The sequence below is a fragment of the Arctopsyche grandis genome, chromosome 1, assembly GCF_051622035.1.
Source record: "Arctopsyche grandis isolate Sample6627 chromosome 1, ASM5162203v2, whole genome shotgun sequence".
NCBI classification, from domain to species: Eukaryota; Metazoa; Arthropoda; class Insecta; order Trichoptera; family Hydropsychidae; genus Arctopsyche; species Arctopsyche grandis.
This window is the reverse complement of record NC_135355.1, coordinates 23,084,023-23,095,971: the sequence shown is the minus strand read 5'-3', so window position 1 is coordinate 23,095,971 and position 11,949 is coordinate 23,084,023. Positions and strand designations below refer to the sequence as shown.

Genomic DNA, 11,949 nt, shown 5'->3' with positions numbered 1-11,949 from the left:
CTACAATAGCTCATTAATCTATTAAATAGGAATTCAAGCCGTTTACCATTGTTGAATCCCACCACCAGTGTGGGTCTGTCACTTAACAAGAATATAATGTAGGACACAACTAAAGTTATTAAGTGGTCAGTTTTGACTGGCTAATATTTGCAAATTTTCATTGCATTAAATATTACTCATACATATGTACATACGCATTTGATATGATCAAGTTGGTGTAAATATAATTTATTTTTCACAATACAACATAATATTTGAATTACTGCAATATTGTTTTGTTTATGACTAGACTACAATGCGTTATCTTTTATGAGAACCATATTTGTCATTAAAAATTTATTTATTATTACTGTCATATATATTTTTACTTTATTTATTTAACCATCAATGAATGATAAATTTTAAATTACATACATATGTATGTAGGTACATTACTCCCTTGAATCGTGTACATGCATAGATTATACATATTTCAATTGTGAATGCACCTCGAGTGCGTCTTGAAAAGGATTACCAAGAATAATTGGTGTAAACCAGAGAATTTCAAGCTAATATTAAATTTAAAAAAATATATATCTGCTGAAATTGAAACAATGAAAAGAAAAAAAAGAAAATTTGTTTTTTGATTATGCATCAAAATTTATTTTGATTTTGGATTTAAATTATTTTTAATTTCATTTCATAATACATCATATATACATAATTCTTAAAGCGTTAACTAAAGTTTTCTACTCATATCCTTCTCAGTGGTAGTGATTGTGCATTGATTATCCTTTCATTGTGTGATGTGAATACAAAGAATTTTGATTAAGCTTATATGTACGTATTATATGTAGTATGGCCATATGTACATATTTAGAAGGTCAATTGACGAAGCATTGAATACTCATACTGTTGAATAGCCCTGGTCTAAAAGGTACGTGAGTAGTGGCAACTTATCTTAGCCTGTTCCATGTCTCCAATGGCTTCAATAATTTTGCTATAATAAACTAGACATTTTCATTCGATTGGAGAAAGTTGTGAAGCTTGTTGTTGGTTTTTATTTTATTGTCTCACGCTGCTTGCAAACGATTTTCCCAATGAATCTCGTCACTTGATCTGGTTCATTCGATGAACTTGGAACGTACGTTCGTTTGGTAACGCCAAAAATTTCAATAGGAGACCTCGTCGCGCTTTATCTAAATTGTGACCAACAATGTGATTGCCCCACGTGAAATCGCGTTGGTGACTTTTCCTTGCCAGTCTGTTTCTGACGTTTGCTGCTTTCGGTTTGCATTTACAAAGTATTCACAAGCAACATGTGGTCAAGAAAGGTATAATATTTTTGAGTAATATTTGATTAATCACCGAACTGTGAAATTTAGTAGTTCGGTGAAGAGAATTTTCCTTGTTATTCGTACATATATTTCATGAACTTAATGCTCTACATATAGAGTGATTGAATAGATTCAAAGCAATATTTTGTTTATATATTATATTTATATATTTTGTTTATATATACATATTTTGTTTAATATATATATATATATATATATATATATATATATATATATATATATATATAAAATTCTAGAAATTATAGTACAGTATATATTTATACTGGGTCTACCTCACGGGCCCGAATGTAAAACGCCCGAAAACGCAAAGATCGAAAATCGAAAGATCTTAAGTCGAAAGAAAAAAAAAAGGGTGCATGGTAAACGGTACATACTCACTTAATTTGCGTGAGCAGGGTACAACAGGAACAAGAGGAACAGGCTTTTCCTCCCGTATTCTGCGCGCGCACATTAATACGGGAGGAAAAGCCTGTTCCTCTTGTTCCTGTTGTATCCTGCTCGCGCAAATTAATTAAGTATGTACCGTTTACCATGCACCTTTTTTTTTGATCTTTCGACTTAAGATCTTTCGATTTTCGATCTTTGCCTTCCGATATTTGCGTTTTCGGGCGTTTCACGTTCGGGCCCGTCACGGAGACCGATTTATACTATGCAGTATTATTGTGCAATATACTAATACTGTATTTACCAAAAAGAATTTAGATTTCTGGTGGTTTTTATGTATGTATTTCAAAAGAAAATCCGAGAGCATATATAATATTATATTATGTGCCAACAATGGAGATTGTAAGTTAAATCTCAACCTTGATATGGCGCTATATAAAACATTTCAATCGCTGAAAAAATACTTATATTAAATTCTTTTACCACATTCAGCTGTTTGTTATATTGAGGATGATGGTGTGTAATTTTATGTTCCACCCCGCATAGCTTGTTGAATTCGTAATTTACATAATGTACATAATACATTATACGTTGCCATTACTTACACACAATTGTATTTCTAGTTGAAAACAAATGTATCGGGATAATGTCATAATTTTTTATTATAAATATTCATTTTCATATAACTTTATAGTAATTTCAAGTGTTGTTTTTATTTACTAATATATTTGTTGTCAAGCTAAATAGCCATAAAACAAATACTATTAATCTCCTTCCAGATGAATGTTTGTTTACTTGTCTTGCTATGCAAATATACAATTTTCAAAAGAGTTTGCCGAATTCCATAAGAGATAAGTACAATAACTGTTATCTCCATCTGAGACATGGTCCCTGCAACTTTTTCTTTCAAATACGAATAAAAGTAGCTTGAATAATATTCATTTCATAATAATTAATAATCCTAATATCGATTAAAATTAAAATCGTTCCCACTGGCTATTGTCGTAAATGAGCTTTAATATGGTGAAACTACCTCGAAGCGAAAGGATCGAAAAACTGCTGTTTATTTTTAACTTTTAATAATATCTATTGCAGCACAATATATAACACTTCAATTTATATAAATAATGGGACAAAGAACTTTTCCATGTGTTGCTGAAAACATAGTACATGTAGAATATGCTAGATTTTTTTTTACATATTTTATTTAATAACATTAATTTATAATGACTTCCGGCCCACGAGCCATGTGAGGTACACTACTATGTAATATATGTACATACATATAATAGTTGTATTTACATATGCATGTACTACTTCGATAACTCGTAATATTATATGTATTATGGCGTTCAATTTTCTTTATCGCAAAAAGTAGACAGGAAAAAAACGGTTAAAAAGAAAATTTTCTTATTACTGGGAAAAATTATCAATGTCTGGTTTTATTATGGTACATGGTTTTATCTTTAATATTTATACCTCAATCATAAATACCTATGTATCTCAAAATCAAGTATTAATTGTGAGATTTACACATTCTTCATTTACTTCATCAAAAGAAAAATAAAAACTGTCTTAAATTTTCTATCTATCTATCTAAACCTATTCTACCTGTAAGATAGGTTTAGAGAATTTATAATTTTTATTAAGAATTACAAGTTTTATTATGAAATGGCAAAATGAAAGTTTTATTATTTTAAAAATCAAAACAGGTATAACAATCCTATGTGTAAATCGTATTCTAAAGTCTCATTGATCTGTACACAGATGACGCTTTTTATTATTCATTACCCTACAATGACTTTTTAGTTTTATGTACATACATATGTATTTATGAATATATACATACTCAGTTGGCATGTTTACTTCATGTTTTAAGTAAACATGCACAACTTAAGAAAACTTCGGGCACATCCGAGGGGATGCAATAATGCAAAGGAATTTATTTATTAAATAATATAAATAAATATTTGTATATATGCATGTATTTATATATGTAGTTTAAATTATTTTAATCGCTAAACGAGACTTATGGCATCTAAATTGTATGGCATTTTTTTTCAAATCACTCTTTTCAAAACCTGGTTACATGTCTGATTATTATACTATACGTATATAATATGTAGCGAAAGAAAATGATTTCGAAGATTTGGAACTTCAGAAAATTATGTACATGTATGTTTTATTTTAAATGCCTTTGTACAAATATCTTTTATAATATAATATAAAAGTATAAGTATTATAATGTAAGGTGAATCCAAAAAAAAATCATCAACATTATTAGACGTTCATTGAACTTTTATTTCATATTTGTCACTTGACCGGTTTTGTAGATTTTGACCTCTACGAAGACGTGTTTTAGAAATTTTTCGTTATACTTTTTTGCAATCTATATCTTGTTATTTCATCTTGTGTCGAAATCTTTGCGCGGATTTTAGTGGTGTACAAGTACGACTTTTTATAAATATTTTGAAAACCTCGTATTTTAGAAAGTTTATGTCTTGAATATATATACATATGTATATTAAAATATTTGTATCTTAGCTGAAATTTTTCTGCTAACTAAAATCTGCACTAAAAACAATAACATAAAATTTTTATCAATATTCTGTTCAGTTGCACACTAATAAATATCTATAAGTTGGAGTTCATATAAAAGAAGCAGAGTTCCATTTCAGAGATCAGTTAGTGAAGGGAAACGGCGATAAGCGGTACGTTTTATATTTATTTCTGTCAAAGTTTATAAACTTTTCCATTAGCACATATTATTAAACAAACGCATAAGATAATATACATATGAATATGAAAATTAAGCTTTTTCCGCAAATTAAAATCAAAAATTTTGATAAAATCTAATATATAATTTCGAAAGAGACTAACGGAGAGCTGAATGAGGTTGATCTGTTTGGTATTTCCCTACATCAATTCAGGTCTAACATCAAGAGAATCTTGACCGATTGATTCATTTTTTCTTCTATTCTATTTTTCCAATATTTCCATTATTTTTATACTTTAGTTTAGTTATGTAATGTGCTATTTAATCATATTATAGCTTTCATTCCTTTCCATTTCATTTGTTTATTTTGTATTTACCTTTTTCATTTGTTTTTTATATTTGTAAATTTCAATTTCTTCTTATATTCTATCTTATAACCTTTTCCAAATATTTTAATACTATAGTTTAATTATGCAATGTACTACATATTTTGTCATGCCTTTATTCTTTACTTTTTAATTTGTTTTCCTTATATTTATCTTTTTCATTTTTGTAAAAATCTATTATTGGACTCGGGTGTTACATATATTATTTATTTACTTTTTGTGTTTTTTATACCTATCTCTGTACATCCTGTCTGTTGATTTTTCAATTAATAAAATAAAAAATAAAGAGACTTTGTATGTAACTATTGTTGGTTCATAGAAAAATAAATGAATATTCAAATAAATTTAAATAAAATAAAACTATTCAAATAAATTTAATACAATTTTTACTATTAGATTGTCCAAGTTTAAGCGATTTATATTACAAATACCGAGCGAAGCCGGTTAAAAACACTAGTATTTTATATTATTGAAAAAGTGATAATATGTACAAAATTATTATTTTATCACAATATGCAAAATATCAGTATGCCAGAAAAGTGAATTATAGAAAAATATTAAATATTTGTAACCTGATTTATAAACTTACATATCATATTAAATTAGTATTTACCATTGCAGGTAATTATTTTAAATATTCATCAGTAATTTATTATTTTAATGTATTTCATGAAATATCATTAATTATTTTGCTTCGTTAAAATGATATAAAATATTTTTCATATAATTCCGAAACAGTTTTTAGCTAGCTATTTATATATTTATACAGATTATATTTTTATCAAATCATGTTTATGTAAATAAAAATTGATATCACAAGTGTTAATTTCCATCATTTTTCAAAAATAATATGTTATAATATAAAGCGATCGAACAACTGATTGCAGATTGTTAGTGTCAATTCATCATTTGATTGCAATCTTATGGAAAATTTGGTAATTAAATAGTAATCTTTACCAATAATGTTTCAATATATGTATGTGTGTGTTATATTCATGTTAATATGTGTAATACATATATTGTTGTTTCCATTAATGAATTAATGAAACAGAAACGCTTTGTGTGCTGAGGTTTTTTTTATGGGAACCTTTCTGAAACTCGTTTAAAGTTAAAGTACCATATAGCAGTAAAAAATAGAAACAACCATTTTATACCAATTTTATGTATATGTATATTGTTAGATGACACAGACACTTCGCAAATTTTCTTCCGATTTTTCCTTCGGTACCTTCTTGGTGTAATTTTTAACCGATGTATGTGCATATATAAATACACAAATTAATGTCCACAACAAGGCCCGGGCATCGGGGACAGCCATGGCTCTAGCCTGAGAGCCCAGTACCGAGATCAATTTTTTTTTTAATTTGTTACGAAATTGAGATGTGTCTTTCGTCTTCGTAATTCGTAGTTATGTTCAAGTAGTAACTTGTCGGTGATACCTTAACTATTACTTTTACACCATGATATTTATTTGAAAATTGTGAAAATATATATGTAATATGTTATCACTTATCAGGTGATCCTCAATCGTATTACTCCTTAATATTTAAAATGATTTTTAATTTCAATTTTCAAACATTTTGGGGGGGGGCTTAAGAATGCTAGCTCAGGGGCCCGGCTTGGGATGTGCGGGCCATAGTCCACAAGTAGAAAAAACTAGCAACTTCAACAGATGCTACTTTGTGTTTCTCTGATTGTCCGTATATGGAAAAAAATCTAATTTTAGTAAAGTTTCGAAATTCATAAAAGCTCTATTGAAATTCAAATCATGAATATTCAGTTGGCCGTAAAAGAATAACAAATTCTTCAGAATATTTTCATCATAAATTTTGCATAGGTACTGGAATAATAATTAAGTTCTCCTTTTGTATTTGAATAATAATGCAAATTTTCTATTTATGCAGGTTGGCACTGTTGTCAAAATGTCTTATGGTTTATTTACACATATCACATAAACACTCTTTGTATATTTCTTCATAGAGGTATGTACATATACATATGTACATACATAGATATATGTATATGTATATATATATGTACATATGTACATACAATGTATTTTTTAATTTCTCTATGCTTCGGATGATTATGTGCTTATTTAATACCAACATAAGTTATGGCCAATTATATCTTTAAATTATGAATGATATGATTTATAAAATACGTACTTGTATCATAAATCATATAATATTAGCAGCTATTCAAATATGTTCACAAACGTTATTGTTATTAACATAATAGATTATTTGTTATCGTTATTTATGTAACGCTGTAATTTATCAAAATTAATCAGCATTAAGTCAATTTTTTTAGTTATATAAAGTAGTCAAGATCTTATATCAATGTGTCATAGGTTGCCGTATATTATACATATATTTGTAAAAATTAATTTATCAACTGGTCTTCAATTGGATACATAAAAATATAAAAACACATATATTTTATTTTAGACCATTATGAAAGTCGGCATTGGAATCATTTTTTGCGTGGCCATTTTGGCTATAATACTTAGTGTAACGGTAACTGCTAAAGATGTAAATTTGGAAGAAAATGAAGGAAAAGCTAGAGAGTATATGAATAATCTTGATAAAAATGCAGCTCTAAGAAAAAATGAAATAGCTCTTGCAGAGTGGGCATATGCTTCGAATGTTACAGATGAAAATGAAGCAGTGCGGGTGCGAAATATTGCAATTTGTATAATTCACGTTTATTTAATTTGATGCAATAATTAAAATTTTTAAATTAAAATTTTTTTAGCTCAATACTTCATTGGTCAATGCTCAAATCGATAAAACTGAATGGCAAGAGACAATTACTTACAAATGGCAAGATTTTCAGGACTTTGATTTGAAAAGGAAATTTGAAAAGTACGCATTCTTAGGAAGTGCTGCTTTGCCCAATGAAAAATTTGAACAGTTACAAAAATCAATATCTGAAATGCAAAGTAATTATGCTACAGCTAAAATATGCGACTACTCGAACAGCAGCAAATGTGATCTTAGTTTGGAACCAGGTCTCAATTAATATTGAATAATTATTTTAGTATACATTTAAAAATATGCTGTTTAAATTAAAATTAATTGTTTATCAAAAGAATTCACAATTTGTATTACCATAAATAAATTATTTTCATGAAACGTTTTTAGAAATCACTGAATTGTTAGCAACAAGTCAAAATCCTGAAGAACTAAAGCATATTTGGGTTGAATGGCATAAAGAAGCTGGGGCTAAAGTGAAAGATTCATTTACAGAATATGTTAAATTGAGTAACGAAGCTGCTCAAATCAACAGTAATAAATAGTTTTTGCACTCGTTATAATAATGTATAGTAAATTACAATAGAGCAAATGGTATTTTTTAGATTATTCAAATAATGCCGAAATTTGGTTGAGAGAATATGAAGCAAATGATTTCGAACAACAAATGAAAATTATTTGGGATCAAATGAAACCGTTATATCTGCAAATTCATGCATATGTCAGGAAAAATCTTCATAAAAAGTATGGAGACGCTGTTTTGAGCCGCCGCGGACCAATACCCGCTCATTTATTAGGTAATGTTTTATCTGCGATACACGAAAATTGTTATTTTCAATGACGTAAGCTAATTACTATGCTATCTTTACATAGGTAATATGTGGGCTCAACAATGGAATAACATAGAGTCCTTTACTCGTCCATATCCTGATAAACCTGATATTGATATAACTCCTAATTTGATAGCACAGGTAAATTGAATGTATAGATTTTATATTATTTTTTGCTATAGATTTTGTTAAAAATTGATTTGATTTTAGAATTATACTGCCCTCAAAATGTTCCAAGTCTCGGATGAATTTTTCCAGTCCTTAAATTTGACAGCAATGCCACCTAAATTTTGGGAAAATTCCATAATTGAAAAGCCTAATGATGGCCGAGAATTGATATGTCATGCCTCAGCATGGGATTTCTATGATGGGGAAGACTTCAGGTAAAACTACACATACGGATTGACACATATGGATTCATAAAACATAGAATGAATTCAAGACGATAAACGATATATAATAATAATTATTATTATTTTTAGTTGTTTGTGTATATATATGTTTTGTTTTTGTTATGTCTAATTTATTATTTTGTTTCTTGTCTTTTCTGTTATATTTTTGACCATTGTGGCGCATTAGGAATTCCTGTAATGCTACAACGGTCCAAACTTTAAATAAATAAATAAATAAAATAAAAATATTATTAGAAATTAAGTTATGAATTATATTATATTTAATTAACCCTTCTATATTCATTTGATAACAGATTCTGCTATTAAATTGTTTGCTTACATACATACTTTGTATGCATGAAAAAAAAATTATAACAGTAAATTATTTTAATTTCATATTCTTTCAAGGATTAAGGAATGTACTATGGTAAATTCTAATCATTTCGAGACTGTCCATCATGAGATGGGTCATATTCAATATTATTTACAATATAAGCATCAACCTATCGTATACAGAGAAGGTGCAAATCCTGGTAAGAATTATTTACTAATATTGATATTATTTTAATTTTTTTCAAGGGTTAAACAATGTACGGATATAAATTCAATTGACTTCGAAACAGTGCACCATGAAATGGGTCATGTACAATATTTTTTACAATACAAAGACATGGCAACCATGTTTAGGAATGGTGCTAATCCAGGTAACTCCAAGGAAAATAAAAATGCACTGTCAATGTGGTTTTGGTTGAGGGTTTTTTATTATATATCTATGTAAATGTATATGTATGTTTTATTGGGATGTTCTGTCTGCAGTTAAATTATAAATACCAACAAAATTTAGCTCCTAGGCTTTACTATGAAAAAATACTATATCGTTTTATACATATTCATTTAATATGCTACAGATTAAGATTTTTATGTTCAATTTTAGAATTAATTACCCAAATAAGTATTATGTACATATATAAAAAGTAAAAAATATCCTATAGGTTTCCATGAAGCTGTCGGGGATGTGATGTCTCTATCAGTTTCTACCCCAAAACACTTGAAAAAGATTGGATTACTGCCCGATATACCTGATGATGCTCAAACTGAAATCAATCATTTATACAGCAAGGTTGAAATAAGTTGCTTTTTTATATTATATAAGTGCATTCATATGTATACATATGTATTTGAAACCGATTTTTTTAGGGAATTGAAAAAATCGTGTTCTTACCGTTTGCCTATCTTTTGGACCTTTACCGTTATGCTATTTTCCGTGGTGAAACGACACCCGATAACTACAATTGCCATTTCTGGAAACTGAGGGAGGATCTTCAAGGTTTGGAGCCACCTGTACCAAGAACTGAAAACGATTTTGATGCAGCGGCCAAGTATCACGTTTCTGCTGACGTAGAATATGCCAGGTAAGATATTTATGTTACAGAAAATGCATTTTTGTATAAAAATAAAAATTTGATAATTATCATTGAATTACTTTAAGGTATTATGTAAGCTTCGTTATTCAATTCCAATTCCATAAAGCCCTGTGTGCAGAAGCTGGTGAATATGTACCTGGAGATGACACTAAAAAGTTGACTAATTGCGACATTTATCAAAGTACAAATGCTGGAAATCTCCTTGCGTTAGTATATTTTTTTCTATTCATGTCATTATTTTAAAATATGTATGCATCTTATATATTAAACAAAGGCTGTTCGTTCTTTGTGTAATTTGATTTTGATTGGCTGTCGTTAAATATTAGTTTTTTTCGATTCAAATAAATTTAATCTTCTAGGTTTTTAATATATAATTTCGACAGAGACTTTAAATGCAACTATGTATATAAAGTTGTATGTAAGGTTTGGTTCGTAGAATCCGTGACGCCATCGAAAAAAAAAAAAATTTTTATGATGACGATATCGATATCGATTTCGATTCCGTTTTCGATTCAGATTTTGATTCCGAATTAGATTTCAATCCGATTTCACTTCCAATTTCAGTTCCAATTACCAATTCCGATTTCAGTTCCGATTTCCGATTCCTGTTTCAGCACCGTTTCCGGATTCCTTTCTCAGTTCCAATTTTCAATTCCGATTCCCTTATATTTAAAAAAAAACTTTGTGATTGGCTGTCGTTAAATATTACTTTTTTTCGATTCAAATAAATTTAGTAACAAAACAAATTAATTTTTTCCATTAGATTAGCCATGTTTAAACTGTTTGTATTACAAATACCGGGCGAAGCCGGGTATAACCACTAGTAATAAATAAATGAATATTTACTATTATATTAGCCATGTTTAATCGGTTTGTACAAATACCGAGCGAAACCGGGTGGAAGCACTGTTAATATTATAAAAATAATACGATTCTTATAGAAAAATGCTACAAATGGGATCTTCTCGTCCATGGCAAGATGCAATGGAAGTGATTACCGGTCAGAGGACAATGGATGCTTCTGGTCTCTTAGAATATTTCCAACCTTTAATGAGCTGGTTAAAAGAAGACAACGAAAGGACTGGGGAACTCATTGGCTGGGAACCAAGCGTAGTCCGTAAGTGTACTACAATTCATTTCACTGCAATTTCAATTAATAAATACGTTACTGAGATTTTTTTTTTGTTTATAGAATATTGTACAGACCCACAAAAAGCTGCTTTGAAGTTAAAAGAAAGGTCAAAAGTAGATTCAATAAACAAATGATATTATTAATAGCTTTCATATATTTTTAAACATTTTTATTTAACTTTAGTTATATAATTTTGAGTTGTAATTTGTCAAAAAATTGAATAAACTATTTTTAGATGTAAAATATGTTATAATCTTTTATGAATGGTTTATTTACTAGTTATAAGCAGGACTGTGGAGTTGCAGTCGTACAAAATCAACGTATTCCGATACCTTTTTATTATTTACTTTAATTAATGGTATTACGGTATGTTTAAACTTGAGTTTCTATTTTTATTGAAAAAATCCACTAATAAATTTAAATTTAATAATTTCTTTGTAAATTTCATGATTTTAAATTACATTATAAATAAAATTGTTGCGGGGTATTTTGATGTTTTGTGGCCAAAATCGATTTTGTTTTTTTACATAAGAATTATTCCAAAAGTCAATTAAACTTATCGTGACGAATCAACACATTATCCAATCGCAGA

General features: G+C 28.4%; 1 protein-coding gene across 4 annotated transcripts; it reads left to right on the top strand.

Annotated features, from left to right (window-relative positions):
• The first annotated feature begins 4,105 nt into the window (after positions 1 to 4,105).
• LOC143914004 (angiotensin-converting enzyme-like) lies at positions 4,106 to 11,863 on the top strand. Of its 4 annotated transcripts, none has more exons than XM_077434091.1 (14): positions 4,385 to 4,432; positions 6,728 to 6,805; positions 7,274 to 7,498; positions 7,581 to 7,836; positions 7,970 to 8,113; positions 8,185 to 8,376; positions 8,453 to 8,550; positions 8,620 to 8,792; positions 9,210 to 9,334; positions 9,794 to 9,921; positions 9,999 to 10,213; positions 10,291 to 10,431; positions 11,167 to 11,342; positions 11,418 to 11,862. In XM_077434091.1, the coding sequence occupies exons 3-14, from the start codon at positions 7,280 to 7,282 to the stop codon at positions 11,489 to 11,491; spliced, it is 1,941 nt and encodes a 646-aa protein (XP_077290217.1). In that variant the 5' UTR covers positions 4,385 to 4,432; positions 6,728 to 6,805; positions 7,274 to 7,279; the 3' UTR covers positions 11,492 to 11,862. The 4 variants fall into 4 exon arrangements, with proteins under 4 accessions (XP_077290208.1, XP_077290217.1, XP_077290224.1 ...); XM_077434106.1 differs by lacking the exon at positions 9,210 to 9,334 and adding an exon at positions 9,381 to 9,505 and having other exon boundaries at positions 4,398 to 4,432; XM_077434082.1 differs by lacking the exon at positions 6,728 to 6,805 and having other exon boundaries at positions 4,106 to 4,432; positions 11,418 to 11,863.
• Positions 11,864 to 11,949: the final 86 nt, after the last annotated feature.